The sequence below is a fragment of the Myotis daubentonii genome, chromosome 1 (genome assembly GCF_963259705.1).
Source record: "Myotis daubentonii chromosome 1, mMyoDau2.1, whole genome shotgun sequence".
Classification (NCBI taxonomy): domain Eukaryota; kingdom Metazoa; phylum Chordata; class Mammalia; order Chiroptera; family Vespertilionidae; genus Myotis; species Myotis daubentonii.
The window spans coordinates 192,235,179-192,257,535 of record NC_081840.1 but is presented as its reverse complement, the minus strand read 5'-3'; the positions used below and the strand labels follow the sequence as shown (position 1 = coordinate 192,257,535).

At 41.6% G+C, this 22,357-nt stretch overlaps 1 protein-coding gene across 1 annotated transcript; it reads right to left on the bottom strand.

The window, feature by feature from the left end:
- Window positions 1-1,354: 1,354 nt before the first annotated feature.
- Window positions 1,355-3,920, bottom strand: LOC132240393 (RNA exonuclease 1 homolog). Its single transcript, XM_059707600.1, is given in 2 exon segments — window positions 1,355-3,007; window positions 3,783-3,920. Coding segments are annotated over 2 exon segments (1,791 nt in total).
- Between the last annotated feature and the right edge of the window lie 18,437 nt (window positions 3,921-22,357).

Here is a 22,357-nt window from a genome sequence, read left to right as displayed (position 1 = left end):
AGTACAATCATCATGCTACTGAGAAATCTTAATAGTAAATGGGGTCTTTGTAATGGTTCCAGATTTATTATCAAAAGATTACGACCTGACATTATCAAAGTTGAAGTATTAATAGGATCTGCAGAGGGAGAGGTTGTTCTGATTTCCCATCTATCACTGGCCTCCCATTTAAATTGATTCAATGACAGTTTCCTGTGATGCCTGCATTTGTGATGACCATTACTAAATCACCAGGACAAACTCTAGACAGAGTAGGCATATTCCTACCTGAACCCATTTTCGCACATGGTCAGTTACATGTTGCTTTCTCTCGAGTTCGAAGAGCATGTGACGTTCAAGTTAAAGTTCTAAATACTTCAGCACAAGGGAAGTTAGTCGAGCACTCTGAAAGTGTTTTCACTCTTAATGTGGTGTACATGGAGATATTAGAATAAGTGTAATCACTTTATCAGTCATTGTTTGCATCACTGTTGTTTTGTATCATGTTTTTGTCATTTTTATATCATGCCTCTGTTGTTATATCATTTTGTTACTGTTTATTAATAAATTTATATATTATTTTCATATACAGTTTACTAATTTCCTTGCATCTCTCACACTTCTATTATAGAGAAAGGCCAATAGCAATATTAAAATATTTCTGTTAATGAATTCCCTTTTAATGTACAGGAATTTTGTGCACCGGGCTACTACTTTTAAAATAATATCTCAAGGGGAAAGGAAAGAGGGGAGGTAGACAGAGAGAGAGAGGGGGACAGAGAGACAGAGAGTTGCCTCCCAGGCACACCCTGCCTGGAAGCTGGGGGTCAAAAGCACCACCCAGGTATGTGCCCTTGAGAGGAAATGGAACACTCCACCCTTTGATCCGTGGGCTGATGCTCCAACCATTGAGGAAACTGGACAGGACTATTAAGTTTAATTAGATTTTATCATCGTTATGATTTATATATATATATATATATATATATATATGTATATATATATATATATATATTAAAATTACATCTCAGAGAGGAAGGGGTGGGGGGGAGAGAGGGAGAGAGAGAGAGAGAGAGAGAGAGAGAGAGAGAGAGAGAGAGAGAGAAACATCAATGATGAGAGAATCATTGATCGGCTGCCTCCTGCATGACACACCTTGGTGGTGGAGCCGGCAACCCAGGCAAGTTCCTGGATCTGAGTGAAACCCAGAGCCATGGCAGTCAGACAGGAAATAACATGATGACAAATAACACAACAGATGTACTATAGTTTACTAAACCATTCCTTTATTGTTAGACATGTGGGGCAAGAGATATATGTGATCACAAAGCACTTTCCAAAGTCATAGTCCTGTCCACACAATGCTGGGCTGCCGTCAGCGCTGAGTCTCGGCGTCTTGTTCCATCTTCCAGATGACCAGGCGCATGCAGGCGCTGGCGTCCTCGCTGGAGCTGTGGCCGTCCATCCGGTCCTGGATGACGTGTCCGAGGTAGTGAGCCGCGAGGTTGCGAAGGGAGCGCTTGTAGGGGAGGCCGCGGCGGTGCGGGAAGAGCACCGATGTGTCCAGCACGGTGCCGTGGATGAGCCTCAAGGCCAGCAGGTCGCTCTGCAGGCTGTGTCCGATGAGGATGGTGCGGGCATTGAAGAGCGTCAGCAGGGCGGCCTGGACGTCCCGGATGGAGGTGCTGGTGTGGGCCAGGTCAGCCGCGGTGACTCCGGAAAACCTGGTGTTGTAGTCAATGATGTCGCGGTCCGGCCTGACGAAGGTGTCGTACACCAGCCGCAGGGCGCTGTCCACCACGCTGACGCGGGTCAGCTCCAGGCCGGCGGTGGTGTAGCACATCTCACAGTCCAGGGCGTAGATGCCGGGGTGAGCCCCTGCGGGCAGCTCTTTGTCCAAGGTGAGCACGAAGCCCTGAAGGTCCTGCTGGCGGCCGTCCTGCACGTGCTGCCGGGCCACCTGGCAGCCAGGGGAGCCGATGGCGGCCGAGCAGCACGTGTACTGAATCTCCCAGCCCCCAGCCGCTGGAGTGGGGCGCAGCCGCCCCCAGTGGTAGCGACATTCTTCCTGGCGCACACAGCGGCCCGAGGGGGCCACGAGGTACTGGGTGCCACAGCGGCAGCACAGCCTGCAGGAGTCGTCTTGGGGCGGCTTCTCCTGGGCGGTGAAGAGGACAGCGCCCCCCGGCAGTGTGGGGTGCGCGAAGGGGTAGCCGTTCTCCTTGAGCTGGGCCTGGGTGAGCAGGTGCTCCTTGAGGCGCTGGTACAGGGTGGCCCCGGGCAAAGGATCCTCTTCAGGGGGGCTGTCCGGGCGCTGGAGCGAGAAGCTGGTCTGGGCGGCCAACTTGCCCCCCGGCACCACCTCCTGGGACACAGCCCTGCTGTCCCGGGTCTTGTGGAGACCGGCTCCACGGCCCGGTTCCAGGCCCTGCATCTTGTGGAAGGTGTTGGCGACCACTTTCCGGTCCATGCTCTCGCTGGGGCTCTGGTGGGAGGCCGCCTTCTCCTCCTTCAGTTCCTTTCCTGTGGCTTCCTGGGTGGAGGAGCAGAACTTGAGACCCTCGTCCATAAAGAGGCTGAGATGGCGTTGACGGGTGATGGCGGGCACTTTGCCCCCATACTCTTTTGGAGGAACGGGCTTCTGAGAAGTCTGCACAGGTGGGCCCCAGGCCATGCGCTTTGGGGGCACAGTGCTGGTGGCCATGGATGCCTGGCGCGATGGGGCGGGTGCCTCTGGTAGCTGGCTGCCCAGCCCCTGGTTTTTGGAAGGCTGGCGGCTGCTGCTGCTGGCCAGGTGGCGTCTCTTGGCACCTTCACCCAGGCAGGGCATGGGGATGCGGGCAATCCTCCTCTTGTCTCTGGCAGCTGAGAGGTGCATGGAGCGGGGCTTCGGGGCTGGCTGCTGGGCAGCCTGGGGCAGGCTGGCTGACTTCATGGGAACCTTGTCTGCTCCCTGCAGCAGGTCACACAGCTCCTGGGTGGTGGGTAGCCTGGTGCGGGGGGCCAGGCCTCTCCTCACAGACGCTGGCTGGATGATGAGATATTTGGGGGCCCAGCTGTATGTGGGAGGCACCGGGAGCAGGGCCCTGGGGCCAACAGGCTGATGGCAGGGTCCCTGGCAGGGAGGCAGGGCCACCAGGACTGGGGCAGGGCAGGAGGCATCCAGCTCAGCCTCCTGAGCTTGCAGATGGCCAGGAGAAAACCAGCTTGGTTCCGTTGCTGTCAGGAGGGTTGGAGCTCGCGCTGCTTCACTTCTCCCGGGTGCTGACATGGTCCTGCTCTCCTGGGCTCTGGTGTCTAATGGCTTAGGCTGGGTGCCCTCAGCCCTTATATAGGTGGAAAGCCCTGTCTCCAAGCAGATTAACTGGATTAGACAATGAATCCTACTTGATCTCTAGATTGGTTTTCAGAAACTCAGGGCACCTGGAGTCAGGTGCACACACTGGTCCCACCCTACTTAATCCAATATTCTCTGGACTGGCTTCTAGAATCCCAGAGCTCCCTCGGGACCAAATCAACAGGAGGGAGCTCTGAGTCCAGAGGGTGGGCCCCATTCTCCTCTGAGTGCCCCAGAGTCACCCGACAACCATGCCTGTCTCTGGGCCAAGGGAAGGGAGCCAAGGCTCTGACAGGTCAAGGGGCACAGCCCAAGTCAGGAGCAAGACAGGGATCAGGCGCTGTGACCTTGTGGGAGGGGTCACACACATCTCACTCTCCCTGTTCTTGTCCTTTCCCCTCCCCACCCCCACAGGGTGGAGCACAACTCTGATTCAATATGGGTCCTGGCACTTGTCTGCCAGGACCCCGAGTGTGTGGGACTTTGTCTCCTTGACTTGCTTGGTGAGATGAGAGGTCCTCTATGTCTCCTGCCCAGGGGACAGAGTGGTCAGAAGCAATGGCTCCTTGTCCTCTGCCCAAAGAATTGGGGGGCTGCAACACATGTTCGTCCCTCCATAAGGCTCCCTCCCAATTTTTTCATTTTGCTAAATGGAACCTCTGAATTTATGAAACAGGATAACTCTCCCTTCCTTCTCCCCCAAGTCCCTGGCCACTAATATTCCACTTTCTATCTCTGTGAATTTGACCACCTCATTAAAGTGGAATTCTGCAGAACTTGCCTCTTTGGGCATGCCTGATTTCATGAGGCATCAGATCCTCAGAGGTCATCATCCATGTTGGAGCATGTGTCAGAGTTTTCTTCCTTTTTTAAAGGTGAACACTATACCATGGTACATTGCCGGAAGCCGGTCCATCCTTGCTGTTTGACACAGTCACTGCAGGAAGGAAACATCTGCACAGCATGTTTCAAGGGGCCTGGCATATATAGCATACTGTTCTTAATATGTTTGCTCCCCTTAGCGCTATGTGTTTTAACCAAGGTCACCTCTGAGAAAGGTTGTTTTCCCAGGTAGGGATTTTTCCCTGAGGTTAGGGAGGGGATAAAACCCCTTAACTAAGTGCCAGGCGGGTAGTTAAGCACTTTAACTACAAACAATCACCCTTAAGCTACATAATCTTTACTCCCTGGAATGGAGATAAGAAACAGCCTAACCTTTGCAATAGAAATTGACAGGATTAAAATCAACTGGTATAAATATAGATGTAACAAGACAATTAAGACAGAACTTGACTGGAGATCCTAACTAGAACTTGGCTGGAGATCCTGGCTAGGCTACTGGTCAACTGAACGCTGTCTTCGTGTCATTCTTTCTTCACGGACTCCGTCCACACCTTTGGGGACCCCTGGACCTGCTGGGGTTGGACCCCAACAGTACATGTCTAGGCGCCATTTTGTTTCTTATCCATTCATCTCTCCAGGTACATTCCTCAGTGGCTGCTTCCATCTGACATGTTGTGAACACAGGTGCCCAAATATATCTTCAAGACCCCACTTTCCATTTCTGTGTGTATATATCCAGAAGAGGCACTGCTGGACCATTTGGTAATTTTATATAATTTTTAAGTTTTTGTTTGTTAATCCTCTCCAGAGAATATTGTTTCCATTGATTTTTAGAGAGAGTTGGAAAGGAGGGAAGGGAGAGAGAGAGAAGGAGAGAGTGAGAGAAAGGGAGGGACGGAGGAAGGGGGAGAGAGAGAGAGAGAGAGAGAGAGAGAGAGAGAGAGAGAGAGAGATTTTTTGATTGTTTGCCTTCTAAACACACCCTGCCTGGAAGCTGGGCGTCAAACCCACCACCGAGCTATGTGCCCTTGAACAGAAATGGAACCTTCAACCCTTTGATTCATGGGCTGATGCTCCACCTACTGAGAAACCGGATAGGGCTTTCAATTTTATTTATTTTTTATCATCATTACAAATTTTAATTACATATATCTTATCCCAGGGGTGGGCAACCCCAGCCCACGTGCCAAAAATGGCACTCTAGTTACTTTTGCTGGCTCGCGAAACCCTCTCTTATAATCTTCCATTTACAATTTTCTTCTTTCTTTCTTTCTTTTTTTTTTTTTTACTTTATTTTTTATTGGTGACACTCTTACAGATTTTTTTAAAATTAATCTTTGTTGTTCAGATTATTACAGTTGTTCCTCTTTTTTCCCCCCTATACCTCCCCTCCACCTGGTTCCCAACCCAACCTCTGCCGTTACCCCCCTACTCTCCACTGTCCTCATTCATAAGTGTACGATTTTTGTCCAGTCTCTTCCCGCACCTCCCACACTACTTCCCCCCCCCCGAAAATAGTCAGTCCAATCCCTTTCTATGCCCCTGATTCTATTATATTCACCAGTTTATTCTGTTCATCAGATTATTTATTCACTTGATTTTTAGATTCACTTGTTGATATATGTGTATTTGTTGTTCATAATTTTTATTTTAACTTTTTCTTCTTCTTCCTTTTCTTAAAGGATACCTTTCAGCATTTCATATAATACTGGTTTGGTGGTGATGAACTCCTTTAGCTTTTTCTTATCTGTGAAGCTCTTTATCTGACCTTCAATTCTGAATGATAGCTTTGCTGGGTAAAGTAATCTTGGTTGTAGGTTCTTGGTATTCATCACTTTGAATATTTCTTGCCACTCCCTTCTGGCCTGCATAGTTTCTGTTGAGAAATCAGCTGACAGTCGTATGGGTACTCCCTCATAAGTAACTGACTTTTTTTCTCTTGCTGCTTTTAAGATTCTCTCTTTGTCTTTTGCACTTGGCATTTTAATTATGATGTGTCTTGGTGTGGTCCTCTTTGGATTCCTTTTGTTTGGGGTTCTCTGTGCATCCTGGACTTCTAAGTCTATTTGTTTCACCAGGTAGGGGAAGTTTTCTGTCCTTATTTCTTGAAATAGGTTTTCAATATCTTGCTCTCTCTCTTCTTCTGGCACCCCCATAATTCAGATGTTGGTACGTTTGAAGTTGTCCCAGAGGCTCCTTACACTATCTTCATATTTTTGGATTCTTTTTTCTTTTTGCTTTTCTGGTTGGGTGTTTTTTGCTTCTTCGTATTTCAAATCTTTGACTTGATTCTTGCAATCATCTAGTCTGCTGTTGGAACTCTGTATAATATTCTTTATTTCAGTCAGTGAATGCTTAATTTCTAGTTGGTCCTTTTTCATAACCTCGAGGGTATCACTAGAATCTTGAGGGTCTCACTAAATTAATTGGTGGTCTCACTAGACTTATTGAGGGTCTCACTAAATTTATCGCGATTTCTAGAAAATTCTTGAAAAACCTAAGTGTGGTTTTGAACTGTATATCCAGTAGTTTGCTTTCCTCCATTTCTGTCATTTGTGACCTGCTTCTTTGTCTCCGCATCTTTTATGCTTCCCTGTGTTGATAGAGTAGCTTTCTGTGCTAGGTGTCCAATAGGGCCCAATGTTTCAGCCTCCCTAATTACCTGAGGTGGACACTCTCTGTGCACCCCTTTGTGGGATTTTGCACAGTCTTGTTTTAGTTAAGCCTTTATTGTTGTAGGTATCACTGGGAGGAACTGACCTCCAGACCAATTGGCTGTGAGAATCAGCTGTGTCTGCAGTGGGAGAACTTCTGTGCTGGAGACACCCTTCTGGGGCAAGACTTGCTTCAGTGGGGCTTTGGTGCTGAGTCTGATCCCTGAGTGTGTCCCTTATGGATCTGAGGAGTTGTAATCTGGATGGTCCCACTCTGACCACTGGGTACACTGGCTCTTGGATCTCTAAGGAGTTGCTAATTTAGCCTCTTCCTGAGGTTACCCAGCAGGAACCCAGCTGTGAAGCAATGCAAGCTGCTGTGGGGCCTTGGGCCTTCTTTTGGAAGTTCTGGGTTTCTCTAACCAGCTGCAGTTTGTTAGGTAATTTTCAGATTGCAAAGGGCCAGGCCTTTCATATGCAAAAGCCTCTGCGCACAGCTTGGGTGGGGCGGGGTCTCTGGGGATCAACAGGGCAGAGAAAGCAGCCATGGCTGCTCCTCAGTCCTACCCTAAGAGGCCCCGCTTCTCAGTGTCCCAGTAATTGCTGCAAGTACCTCAGAGAGAAAGACGCCCTTGAGTTCCAACCGATGCCAGACAGTCCAGTTTCTCCTGTATGAGTCTGGGTCCCAAGAGACTCGCCTGGAACTGGAGTTCAGAACAGTGAGGAGATTGAGACACTCTCCCAATTGAAAAAGACAACTGTGTCCTCAGCTGCCAGCCCTTTCCCCATGAGCCTCCATACCTCTGCACTTTACTTCCACACCGCACCTCCTCTGTGTCTCAGTGTGCTTTTCTCTGTCCTTCTAGTTGTAAAATTTCCACTCAGCCAGCCTTCCTGTGGTTCTGGATGATGTCTGTTTTGTCTTTTAGTTGTATTTTTGAAGCTGTTGTGTGAGGCAGCAATTTCTGGTGTTTACATATGCCACCATGTTGGTTTCTCCTCCAATTTTTTTCTTAATATCGACTTTTTTATTGTTCAGATAAATTCTGTGTAGGTGCATCTTAGAAAAATCAATAATTTTACATAACAAGTTATCTTAAATACCATAGACATGGATTGACAAGAGAGGGGAAGAGCAATCTCTATATCTCTGTCTTAACTCTCCCTGCCTTCCTAGATCTGACCAGTGTTTTGGTTTCATCCACATACGCTTGTGAATCTTTGTTCTCAGTGATGAATTTTGTTAAGTCTTGTCATAGGCGTAGCCTGACGGATGAAAGTAGTAGCTCCTGCATATCTCTGAAGGTCAAGAAATATAAACCTGATGTAAAATCTCTGTCATCAGTGATGCAGCAGCAAAAGTCCCACTGATAATATCAAAGGGAGTCATAAAGTTTTCTGTCGGACTATCAGTGTATATGTATACATTAAAAAATAAATGTATCTTTCATCATCATATACTGTGTTTTTGAATTTTATTATTTCTTCAAGGTTCTTCACATGCGTACACCTTAAGAGATATCAAGTAGGTGTAAAATGTTCTCAAAGAATTAGGGTTGGCATGCAGAAGAATTTTGAGTCAGAGATTTTGCATGTTTTGACACACACTCACAAAAAGTTTGCCCACACCTGTGCTATCCTATATAATAGAAACCCTGGGTGTAACGTCATGATAGAGGCTCGACCAACTGGAAGGAAGTCAGTCCTGCAGGGGTCATCTTGGAAATGGCTGCACCCTCCTCGAGCCGTTTCCTGGGAGCGCAAGGTTTGAGGCAGGAACCAGCCATTGGAGTATAGAGGCATATTTTTATAAAGTTTTCATACATTATATTAGAGGTCATGGTAGTACTGTTTTACCCACAGCATCTACAGGAATTGCTGCAAATTTCCTTCTCGGTAGAAACAGCTTTCATTCCTACTATAAATTACCCATTCCTTTAAGTGAAACTGCAATTTCTAGACTCAATAAACAGTGAAGTTGCTAAAACTATTAAAAGGCCCAACTTCTCATTATTGATGAATGCACCATGGCATCCAGTCATGCTATACACGCCATAGACAGATTACTAAGAGAAATTTGAATGTTGTCTTTGGTGGGAAAGTTCTCCTTCTTGGAGGAGATTTTTGACAATGTCTCAGTATTTTACCGCATGCTATGTGATTGGCCATTGTACAAACAAGTTTAAAGTACTGCAATGTTTCAGAAAGTTGTCCCTTACAACAAATATGAGAACAGAGGATTCTGCTTATAGTGAATGGTTAGTAAAACTTGGAGAAGGCACACTTGATAGCAGTTTTCACTTAGGAATGGATATTATTGAAATCCCCTGTGAAATGATTTGTAATGGATCTACTATTGAAGCTACCTTTGGAAACACTATATCTATAGAAAACATTAAAAATATATCTAAAAATGCAATTCTTTGTCCAAAAAATGAGCATGTTCAAAAAGTAAATGAAGAAATTTTGGATATATTCGATGGAGATTTCCACACATATTTGAGTGATGATTCCATTGATTCAACAGATGATGTTGAAAAGGAAAATTTTCCCCAGGAATTTCTTAGTCGTATGATTCCTTTGAGAATGCTGTGTCAAAAATTAAAATTGAAAGTTAGTACAATCATCATGCTACTGAGAAATCTTAATAGTAAATGGGGTCTTTGTAATGGTACCAAACGATTATGACCTAACATTATCAAAGCTGAAGTATTAACAGGATCTGCAGAGGGGGAGGTTGTTCTGATTCCAAGAATTGACTTGTCCCCATCTGACACTGGCCTCCCATTTATATTGATTTGAAGACAGTTTCCCATGATGCCAGCATTTGTGATGACCATTAATAAATCAACAGGACAAACTCTAGACAGAGTAGGCATATTCCTACCTGAGCCTGTTTTCACACATGGTCAGTTATATGTTGGTTTCTCTCGAGTTCGAAGAACATGTGACGTTCAAGTTAAAGTTCTAAATACTTCATCACAAGGGAAGTTAGTCAAGCACTCTGAAAGTGTTTTCACTCTTAATGTGGTGTACAGGGAGATATTAGAATAAGTTTAATCATTTTATCAGTCATTGTTTGCATCACTGTTGTTTTTATTTCATGTTTTTGTTGTTTTCATATCATGTTTTTTTTTCATTTGTATATCATGCCTCTGTTGTTGTTATATCCTTTTGTTACTGTTTATTTATTATTTATTAATAAATTTATATATTATTTTCATATGCATTTTACTAATTTCCTTTCATCTCTGACACTTCTATTATAGAGAAAGGGCGAATAGAAATATTAAAATATTTCCGTTAAATAATTCCCTTTTAATGTGCACAAATTTCATGCACTGGGCTACTAGTGTGTATATATATATATATATATATATATATATATATATATATATATATGCCTAAGTGACTGGCCAACCAGCAGACCGGCCAGTAACTATGACACACACTGACTACCAGGAGCATATGCTCAACACAGGAGAACAGACTGATGAATCTGAGAGTGAAGAGGCGAGGATGAAGGAAGAGATTAACCAAAAATCTTACATGCATACTAGAGGCCTAGAGCACAGATTTGTGCACTGGTGGGGTCCCTCAGCCTGGCCTGTGTGGATCAGGCTGTAGAAACTGATTCTCTGACATCCTCTGAGGAGTCCTGGACAATGAGAGAGCTCAGGCCAGGCCGAGTGACCCCACCAGTGCAAAAATCCATGCACTGGGCCTCTAGTTATTAATATTCCCTCACCAGATTGGTGTATTTGTTATATATCATAATCACTCCAAGTTCATAGTTTCCATTACAGTTCATTATTGGTGTTGAACATTCTATGGGTATAGATAGATGTATAATAAATAACGTGTCTATCATTATGGTATAATATAGAATATTTTCATTGTCCTAAAATACTCTGTGCCACACATATACATCTCTCTCCAATTCTCCCAACCCTGCCAACAACTGGTCTTTAATTTCCCCATAACTTTGCTTTATTCAAAATGTCATATAGTTGGACTCATATAGTATATCGCCTTTGTACATTGGGTTCTTTCTCATAGTAATATGGATTTAAGTTTCCTCCATGACTTTTTATGGCTTGATAGCTCATTTAATTTTAGCACTGAATAGTATTCCGTTTTCTGAATGTACCATACTTTATTTATCTATTCACCTACTGAATGACATCTTGATTGCTTCCAAGATTTCGCAATTATGAATAAAGCTGACATAAACATCTGTGTGCAGTTTTTATGTGGACATAAATTTTCAATTCCTTTGTGTAAATACCAAGAGGGTGATTGTTTCATCATATTATAAGAATATGTTTAGTTTTGTAAGGGACCAACAAACTGTCTTTCTAAGTGACTGTACATGTTTGGATGCTAAATATTGTAAATGCATTCCCTTGAGGGATGCATATTACTTTACTGTAAAGGTTATTGGATTTTACTTTACCTACTAGCTAATTAACAAGTAGTTCAGCTAAATTAATTAGAGGCATTCTTTTAGAATCTCTTTTTCTATGATTTTGGATAACTGCAGTCCTCCTGTGGACTATATGCATATGTAGATGCATTTTGTGGTTCTGCACCTATATATGCATCTTGTGGGGCCACATATACATCTGTTGATATTTGTAAGTGCTCTTTGCTATATCTTTGTATTGACAATTTTTTTTTTTGCTTTCATATGATGTTATTTCATGGGAGGAAAGGAGATTCTAACTTTTAATTAGATCTAACAATGAATCAAGAGCTGTAGTTCTGTTTTGTACTTTTGCTCTTGTTTTAAAAGAAAGCATTTCCTGCCTGGCCTGTGTGGATCAGTGGTTGAGCATTGACCCAGGAACCAAGAGGTTGTCAATTTGATTCCTGGTCAGGGCACATGCTGGGTTGCTGGCTCCATCCCCAGTAGGGCTGTGAGGAGGCAGCCAATCAATAATGTTCCTCTCTCATTGATGTTTCTCTCTCTCTCTCTCTCTCTCTCTCTCTAAAAAGCAATAAAAACATATTAAAAATAATTTTCTTCAACAGAGAGTTATGGTATCATCCTATGTAATCTTCTCAAAGTATTGCTATTGTTGCTACTTGCACTTAGATCAGCATTTAACCTGAACTTATTTTTGTGAATACAAGGATAAAGTAAGGTCAAAATTATTTCCATGGCTTTCCTCTTGGCACCATTAGTTAAAAAGACCACTGCTCTGAACTGCTGCTTTGCTGTGAACCCTGTTCAAAAATATTCAAACATGTTTCTGCACTTTTATTCTATTCCACTAATTCATTTATCTGTTCTTTTCCTTCCTTCCTTCTTCCCTCCCTCCCTCCCTTCCTTCCTTCCTTCCTTCCTTCCTTCCTTCCTTCCTTCCTTCCTTTCTTCCTCCCTCCCTTCCTTCCTTCCTTCCTTCCTTCCTTCCTTCCTTCCTTCCTTCCTTCCTTCCTTCTTTTTTTTCTTTTTTTGTAGTCCTCAACCAAGGATATGTTTTCATTGATTTGAGAGTCAGACAGAAAGAGAGACTGGTGTGAGAAACATTGATCAGTTGCCTCCTGTACATGACCCTACTGGGGATGGAACCTACAACCTAGGTATGTGCCCTGGCTGGGAATTGAACCCTCAACATTTTGGTATATGGAACGACACTCAAACTAATGGAGCTACCAGACTAGGGCCTTTTGTCTATTATTTTATCAGAACAATACACTCATTACTATCTACACTAGTGATGGTGAAACTTTTGAGCTCAGTGTGTCAGCATTTTGAAAAACCCTAACTTAACTCTGGTGCCGTGTCACATATAGAAATTTTTTGATATTTTCAACCATAGTAAAACAAAGACTTATATTTTTGATATTTATTTTATATATTTAAATGCCATTTAACAAAGAAAAATCAACCAAAATTTGAGTTCACATGTCACCTCTGACACGCGTGTCATAGTTTTGCCATCACTTATCTACACTAATAAAAGACAAAGATGCTAATTGACCATACCTTCAGTACGCCCAAGCCACACCCACCAGCCAATCAGAGCTACTATATGCAAATTAACCCAAACAATATGGCAGCCAGCAGCCATGGAGATGGAGCAAGCAGGAGGCTTGGTTGCCCCAGCACTGGAGGAAGCCAAGCTTCCCGCCTGCTTTGGCTGGCTGTGGCCTCCGCAAAAGTCAACAAAGTTTCAATTATAGAAGCTAAATAAATCCCAGATACCTGCTTCTAGCCAGTTTCCACTGGGAGCTTGGGTGGCTGGGGGCTGTGGCCAGCCTGAAAACAGCCATCAGCCCCTCAACCAGGCTGGCCAGGCACCCCAAGGGGGATCTCCACCCTGAAGGGGCTGTGGCCAGCCTGCAAACAGCCATCAGCCCCTCACCAAGGCTGGCCAGGCACCCCAGCAGGACCCACCTCCCTGAAGGGGGTGTGGATATCCTGGAAACGGCGCTCAGCCCCTCACCCAGGCTGGCCAGGCACCACAGCGGGACCCCCACCCTGATCTGGGACACCCTTCAGGGCAAACCAGCTGGCCCCCACCCATGCACCAGGCCTCTATCCTATATAAAAGGGTAATATGCAAACTGACCCTAACAGCAGAGTGACTGGGAATCACTGGTCACTATGACACACACTGACCACCAGGGTGCAGATGCTCAATGCAGGAGTGGTCAGTGCGCTCCCACAGAGGGAGCTCTGCTTAGCCACAAGCCAGGCTGATGGCTGCCAGCACAGCGGTGGTGTTGGGAGCCTCTCCTGCCTCCTCTGCAGTGCTAAGGATGTCCAACTGCAGCTAGGCCTGCTCCCTGCTGGCAAGTGGACAACCCCCGAGGGCTTCCGGGCTTCCAGAGGGATGTCTGACTGCAAGCTTAGGCCCAATCCCCTGGGGAGCAGGCCTAAGCCAGCAGGTGGTCTTTCTCCGAGGGGGTCCCATACTGCAAGAGGGCACAGGCCGGGCTGAGGGACCCTCCTGAGTGCAAAAATTTTTGTGCACCGGGCCTCTAGTAGTTTTATAATTGGTAATGTAAGACCTCCTATCTTGTCTTATATTTCAACACCATTTACCAAGCTATACTCATATGAAGTTTAATTTGTTTTTTAATTATATATAAAAACATTATACTATTTTGATTGATATTGTATTGAATATATAGATTAATAACTTGTTAGATATATTTTTTAACTTTTGTGTTTTCTAGCCCATGTATACATTGAATTGCTGGAGTTGTTTGGGTGCTCTTTAAATTCTCTCAATACTTATTTAGTAGATATATTTCCAGACACATTCTATTTCTAGACAAATCTTGGAAAAACATAAGATGAGCTATGCAAAACCTACAAGAAATATGTATCACTAATATTTCATAGTTAATGTTTGAAAGGCTTTAGTAAGTAGTTCTTTGGTCTCAAAATTGTGCTCCTAGGCACTTCCTCTGAAGGGAGAGAGAAATAAGTTGTGGAGATGTCATTGTGAGACTCCCTTCCTTTGCTGCAGTCTTAGAGCTATCCTGATTTTATGAGCAACCTTTCACACATCAGCTTCCACATAAGAATCTTTTGAAAAAAGTCTAGTTTTTAAAAGCCCCAATAGCATAAAGCTTATTAGCTTTTCAGTCTAGAAAGCCTGAATTTGAATCCCCAGTTGTTTTTTTATTTACTAGTATTGTGTTGCTGAGCCATTGTGTGCTTCACAGCTTCAAACTTTAGCTTGTTCACATATAAAACAGAGACAATAAAATTACTTGCAAGTTGATTATAAGTGTTAGATATGAAAGTGTACAGAATGAGGTAGACATTCAGTTTAAATGGACCCTACTTTATTTTTATGATGAGGTCTTAATAGTAGGAACTCTACAAATCACCTATTATGACATCAACCTATAGCTCAAAAACTGAATACAATTCACATACTCATCCAATAAATATTTATGGGTTACTTACTAAATATTAATGGGGATAAATAGTGACATGCAGTGAAGGTGCTATTATTGAAATAGTGCTCAGGGAAGATCTTTAGAAGAAAGAAATCTATTAGCCATGATTTCAATGAAATGATATAGTCAGTCATGCAAATGGTTGAAGAAAAATTGGAAAGAGAAGGACTCATGTGTGAAAATACCCTGCCTGGGTTAGAAATAAGCTTGATAGTTTCAAGAAAAAACAAGAAAGCAGTGAGCCAATATTTTGAGTAAGCTGTGTTAAGTGGATAGTGGTATAAAATGAAAGGGGATCAAATATATGGTAACAGAAGATGATATATCTTTGGATGGTAGGTACACAATGCAATATATAGATCATTGTATCATAGAATTGTGCATTTGAAACCTATAGAATCTTATTAACCAATGCCACACCAATTAATCTAATAAAAATAAAAAATAAATTAAATAAGAAACATGAATTTAGAAATATTAACTGAGGCCATGTAATGAAAGTGGAATAGGTTGTGCCAGGAGAAACCACTGAGGAGTTTTGAGCAAGTGAATGAAATTACTGATGTAGAAGTTGTTTTGTGTCTGGTCAAAGAAATCTATATTTCTACCTCTCATTCAAATGCAATGTATAAAATTTATCAAGCCTAAAATGGTAATTCTAACAATTTTATTCTTTCAAAACAGATTTGAGCTCAGTGGGATGAGACTCAGGATTTTTGTCAATTTGATTACTGCACATCATCAGTTTAAATTTATTAAAATGATTTTATTTAAACTAAAATAATAGTCTTAAGGCAAAAATTAATTGAAATTTAATATTGGAAAGTACTGATATGCAGCTGGTGTGTCTAAGTAGTTGAGCATCGACCTATGAACCAGGAGGTCAAGGTTCAATTCCTGTTCAGGGCACAGGCCCCGGTTGCAGGCTCGGTCTCCAGTGTGGGGCATGCAGGAGGCAGCCAATCAATGATGCTCTTTCATCATTGATTTTTCTATCTCCCTCTCTCTTCCTCTCTTAAATCAATAAAAATATATTTTAAAACAACAACAACAAAAACACAGATTTGAATCTGATGAGGTTCAGTGCATTGGAATAACACTAAGACTCCTTAAAATCAACTTTATTAACAAAACTAGAGGCCCAGTGCATGAATTCATGCACAGTTGGGGTCCCTTGGCCTGGCTGGCAATTGTGGCCATCTTGCCCAGTCCCAATTGGGACCAATTGGGGCGGGCGGCCGGCTGGAGGGGATTGGGAAGGAAGGACAGCATGAGGTTGACTGGCCATGGGAGGTTGGCTGTAGGAGCACTGACCACCAGAGGGAAGTTCCTGCATTGAGTGTCTTCCCCCTGGTGGTCAGTGTGCATCATAGAGATCGGTCAACCAGTCGTTCAGTCATTTGGTCATTCAGTCACTTAGGCTTTTATATATATAGATATAAAAATGGTTTGGCTTGCTTGTAAGATCAGTATGTTCTCCTTTACTGGTGTCATAGCTAAAATTTATTGAATTTTTTATAATTCATCTGTAAAGGTGAGATTAAAATAGACTTTCATTATATGTTATGTATCCCTCAATTAATATTTTATTTTATTGATATATACCAGTTTTCTGGTATATGTAAACTCATATTAAGATATCAGTACTTTCAATTTATTTTATTTATTTTTTAATATATTTTTATTGATTTTAGAGAGGAAGGGAGAGGGAGAGAGAAAAACATCAATGACGAGAAAGAGTCATTGATTGGCTGCATCCTGCATGTCCCACACTGGGGGTCGAGCCCACAACCTGGGCAAGTTCTCTGACCAGGAATTGAACTGTGACCTCCTGATTCATAGGTCGATGCTCAACTACTTAGACACACCAGCTGCATATAAGTACTTTCCAATATTAAATTTCAATTCATTTTTGCCTTAAGACTATTATTTTAGTTTAAGTAATATCATTTTAATAAATTTAAACTGATGATGTGCAGTAATCAAATGGACAAAAATCCTACAGTGGACTTAGAACATTATTGGTTTCTGTTCTAACTAAATTCTGACTAGGTTCACAAAAGATTTATTAACCTTTATTTCAGTCTCTACTCAGTAAAGATAATGACAATATCTACCTCAAACATGCTCTATACCAGTAATGTATTAGAAGTTATAGTGATAAAGTATACTTTAAAACAATAATCTAAAATACTTATTAGAGTCCAAATATTAAAGATGGGCCTATTCACAGCATGCTCTAATTTTGTAATTAACAATGAATCAAAAGAAGCTATTAAGCTTCTGTGGCATGTCTACTCTTAATAAACCTCATGCTGCTTAATGCTCAAAATTCTATTGTCCTCATGCTGCTTAATGCTCAAAATTCTATTGTCCTCTCTAATATGTTTATAGATTTTTATAGGGTCAAATATAATAGTATGTTTGAAGGATAATTATTTTCATAAACATTTATAAAGAATTATTTCAACATTTCCCCCTGCTCCTTTCCCATTATAACTATTTAACTTTCTGAGTTGCCTGCATGTTTTCATAGAAGTTAAATATTGTCCAGCAATTACAGAAAATGTCAGGATGCATCTTTTTTCACAATATCCTGATCTATTCAGTATATGTTCAAATTTCCTAGGTGTTTGTTCACAGACATGTGTGGTCAATATTTTGGCAGACTTCATTAGTTTTTAATGTACTAATTTTTTTTCTACATTTACAAGGTAAGTGTTTTTAATCACGCAATGAAAATACTACTCTATTAAATTATGGTAATGCTATCAAGTTGTTTAAATGTAAATGTTGATATGTCATAATGCAGTAAAATTTTCTTGTTAAGAAAGTGATAGGTATTAGAATATTTGCCTAAAGAAAGTATACTTTAAGAGATAAACAAATGATTATGTCCATTTCTTTGTCCACAAAATTTAAGGAGAGAGAGTGATTACTCTAAATGTGTGGAACTCTGTGCTTAAATTGGTGCATTCTTATACTCTTGGTGGGTTTTGAAGACATGACAAAAACAGAAAGGCAATATGAAATTAATAGATTTAATCATATAGAAAGCCTTTTCTTTTGACCCAGGAATCACACTCTCAGAAATGTAAGTTAAAAGAATAATTGAAACAAAGTCAAAACAGAAAAAAAGAAACAAAAAACAGAAACAAAAAAATCCTACTCCTAAAAAAACACTTGGCATTTTGTTTTTCTATTGATTAAAATAATAGAAGAGAATCCTATCTAATAATAGACAAACATGGTAATTGACCGTACCTTTGCTATGCCTCCCATTGGCTAATCAGTATAATATGCAAATTAACCTCCAACAAAGATGGCGGCTAATTTGCATACTTCAGGCAGGGAGGGACAGCGTGAGCCACTAGCGTGCCACCATCCAGAGCAGTCCTGGCCCCGCCTTGCCGCCCGGGACCCCATCAGTGTGTCCTGGGCAGCAAGGCAGCCCCGCCCCAGAAGCCCCAGAAGCTGCCTGATATGGTAGTAACTCTATTAGTAAGCACTCACTCTGAAAGTCAGTGGCATAAATGCACCAATTAAAAGACAGATTATGAGGGTGAATCAAAAACAAAACCCACTTTAAATATAAAGACACATATAGATTAAAAGTAAATGAATTAAGCTGCAGCCTGTTTTGCTCAATGGATAGAGCATTAGCCCATGGACTGAAGGGTCCCAGGTTCGATTCCAGTCAAGGGCATGTACCTCAGTTGCTGGCTTAACCCCTAGTCCCTATAAGAGCATGTACAGGAGGCAACCAATCAATGTGTCTCTCCCTTTCCCTTCACTCTTCCTAAAATTCAATGGAAAAATATCCTTGGGTGAAGATTAACAAAAACAAAGTAAATGGATTAAGTAACATTAAAGAGATTATAAGAAAAATATATTCCAAATTTTGTTAGTTGTATAATGGTTATGTTTAAATTATTAACACTTAAGAAATTGGGTGAAGGGTACATATAATATGCTGTAGTATTTTATAGATTTTTTTTACATGTATGAGATTATTTCAAATTAAAATATTAAAAATTAATACAATATTAATTGAAATGTATCTGCATTACATGAAAAGATCTCCTAATTGCTTTTAGCATAATTTATTAAATTGTTCTAAAATTTACAAGGGTTCAATTAAAAAATATCTTAATTCTAAATGATATAATAGAAAATATATAATAGCGCAGTTATAAGCACTTATCTGAAAATACAAATTTAAAGAAGTGAATTTAAAGAAGGGATTAGCGAAAGAAAATATATGCACAACCCATGGACACAGACAACAGTATGGTGATGGCCAGATAGAAGTGGGGGGCAAAAGCTGGGTAGATGAGGAAAAAGGGGGGAAATAGAGACATCCTATATCCTATCTAATAATAGACAAAGATGCAAATTGACCATACCTTCGCTATGCCAACCATTGGCCAATCAGAGAGATATGCAAATTAACCGCCAACAAAGATGGCGGCTAATTTGCATGTACCAGCTGGGGGCGAAGACTGAAGACACTGTAGAAGGAAGCCAAGCAACAGGGCCGAGGTAGCGGAGGTGGGCAGGAGGGAAGCAGCAGAGACGTGTGGGGAAGGAGCAGCAGAGAAGGGCGGGGTAGGAGCTGCACAGGAGGGTGGTGTAGGAGCGGCAGAGATGGGAGGGAAGCCTTATTCTTTCAGGAATCTTCCTGTAAACGGGCCTCTAGTAATAATAATCAAAGGCTAAAATGCACAGTGACTGGCTGGTTGCTATGATGCGTACTGGCCACCAGGGGGCAGACGCTCAATGCAGGAGCTGCCCCCTGGTTGTCAGTGCACTTCCATATGGGGAGTGCCACTCAGCCTGAACCTGGCTCATGGCTGGCCAGCGCAGTGGTGGTGGCAGGAGCCTCTCCCACCTCCGTGGCAGCACTAAGAATGTCCAACTAATGGTTTAGACCGGATCCCTTGGGGGCCTAAGCCTTTAGTGGGACATCCCCCAAGGGCTCCCTGGCTGCCAGAAGGATATCTGACTTCAAGCTTAGGCCTTATTCCTCGGGGAGTGGGCCTAAATGGACAGGTGGACATCCCCCAAGGGGTCCTGGACTGTGAATAGGCACAGGCCGGGCTGAGGGACCTCCCCCACCCCAAGTGCACAAATTTTTGTGCATCGGGCCTCTAGTAGTTTATAAAACGGAATTACATGTAAGATGTCACTGGCCAGTCATTAAAATTTGTGATTATTTTGACTATTGTAACAGCTTCTCTTTAATAATATGGATTGAGCCCTGACCAGTTTTCTCGGTGGTTAGGGCATTGGCCCTCAGACTGAAGGGTAGTGGGCTCCATTCCCAGGCAAGGGCATGTATCTAAATTGCAGGTTTGATTCCCTCCTGGTTTGGTTGGGGCACATACTGGAGGCAACCAGTCCATGTATCTTTTATGTTGATGTTTCACTCTTTCCTCCTCCCTTCCACTCTCTAAGAATCAATGGAAAACTATCCTGGGGTGAGAATTTATACTAATAAAAGAGTAATATGCTAATTAGACTGGACATTCTTCCAGACAAAGCTACAGTGGTGAGGGCTGAGGCAGAGGTGGTTAGGGGCGATCAGGCTGGCAGGGGAGGGCAGTTAGGGGCAATCAGGCCAGCAAGTTGGAGCAGTTAGGGGGTGATCAGGCTGGCAGGCAGGCGAGCTGTTAGGAGCCAGCAGTCCCGGATTCCAAGAGGGTGCAGGCCAGGCTGAGGGACCACCCCCATGCATGCTTTTCATGCACCAGACCTCTAGTTAAAAATAAAAAAATAATAATAAAATAATATGGATTGAAGGAAAAGTAATAAAAAATACATACATAATAATGAGTTTAAATCCTTTTAACTGAGCTACTATGTAGATTCAGATTGGATGACAATACATAAAACTAGAGCTAGATGCTTAACATTTAAAAGATTATGACTTTTTATTTTGAAATGATATTTTGAAATGGCATTAATTTTAAGTGGTTAAATAGGGAAATAGATCGTAATTTGTACTGTTAATAATTTATTTGCTGTATATTTTAATAAGAAAATGAAAATATATAATGGTGACATGACAAATTAACGTCATCACAATACAAACATTATATATCATTTAAGTCAGATAATACTATGTTCCATTTTATACTTTCACAGTTCATAAAAGGTTACAAATAAAATTAAAGCAATTCAAAGTATAAAATCCATCTAAAACAATGAATTATTTTATAAATGGAAATATAACTATTTATTTATAATATATCTACTTCTAATTTGTTTCCCATGTGGACATTCAACATCTAAAGTTTTTCTAACTAAATCAAGAACTTTATTTTTCCTAAGTACTTTCAATTTAAAGAGGATTGTGATGTTTGCAGCATTATTCAAAACTAATGGCCCAGTGCATGGATTCATGCACATTGAAAGCAAATTAATTAGAAGAAATATTTTAATATTGCTATTCACCCTTTCTCTATAATAGAATTGTCAGAGATGAAAGAAAATTAGTAAAATGTATATGAAATAATACAAAAATTGCTTAATAAATAAACAATACAACATGATACAACAACAAAGACTTGATATAAAAACAACAAAAACATATAAGAATAACAAAAACCTGCTGTAAAAACAACACTGATGCAAACAATGACTGATAAATTGATTAAACTTATTCTAATATCTCCCTGTATACCACATTAAGAGTGAAAACACTTTCAGAGTGCTTGACTAATTTCCCTTGTGATGAAGTATTTACAACTTTAACTTTAATGTCTCATGCTCACTGAACTCAAGAGAAAGAAACATATAACTACCATGCCTGAAAACGAGTTCAGGGAGGAATATGCCTACTCTGTCTAGAGTTTGTCCTGGTGATTTATTAATAGTCATCACAAATGCTGGCATCACGGGAAACTGTCTTCAAATCAATTTAAATGGGAGGCCAGTGTCAGACGGGGACAAATCACTTCTTGGAATCAGAACAACCTCCCCTTCCTCAGATCCTGTTAATACTTCAGCTTTGATTATGTTAGGTCGTAATCTTTTGATAATAAATCTGGTACCATTACAAAGACCCCATTTAAAATGAATATTTTTCAGTAGCATGATGATTGCACCCACTTTCAATTTTAATTTATGACACGGCATTCCCAAAGGAGTAATACTATTAAGAAATTCTATGGGAAATTTTTCCTTTTTGGCATCATCTGTTGAGTAGATGGAATCGTCACTCAAATAGTTGTGAAAATCTCCATCCAGTATATCCAAAAATTTTCCATTTACTTTTTGAACATGCTCATTTTTTGTACAAAGAATTGCATGTTAAGATATATTTTTAATATTATATATATACTATTTCCAATGGTAGCTTCAATAATACATCTGTTACAAATCATTTCACAGGGGATTTCAATAATATTCATTCCTAAATATAAATTACATGCATGAGTTAACGTTTATTTTTAAATTGCCAGTGTACATCATATGTGCCAGCCAGTCAGTCGGTCAGATGGTCGATGGATGATCGGCCACTTAGCCTTTTATATATATAGACTAGAGGCCCGGTGCACAAAATTCATGCACTGGGGGATGGGTTTCCCTCAGCCCAGCCTGCCCCTCTCACAGTCTG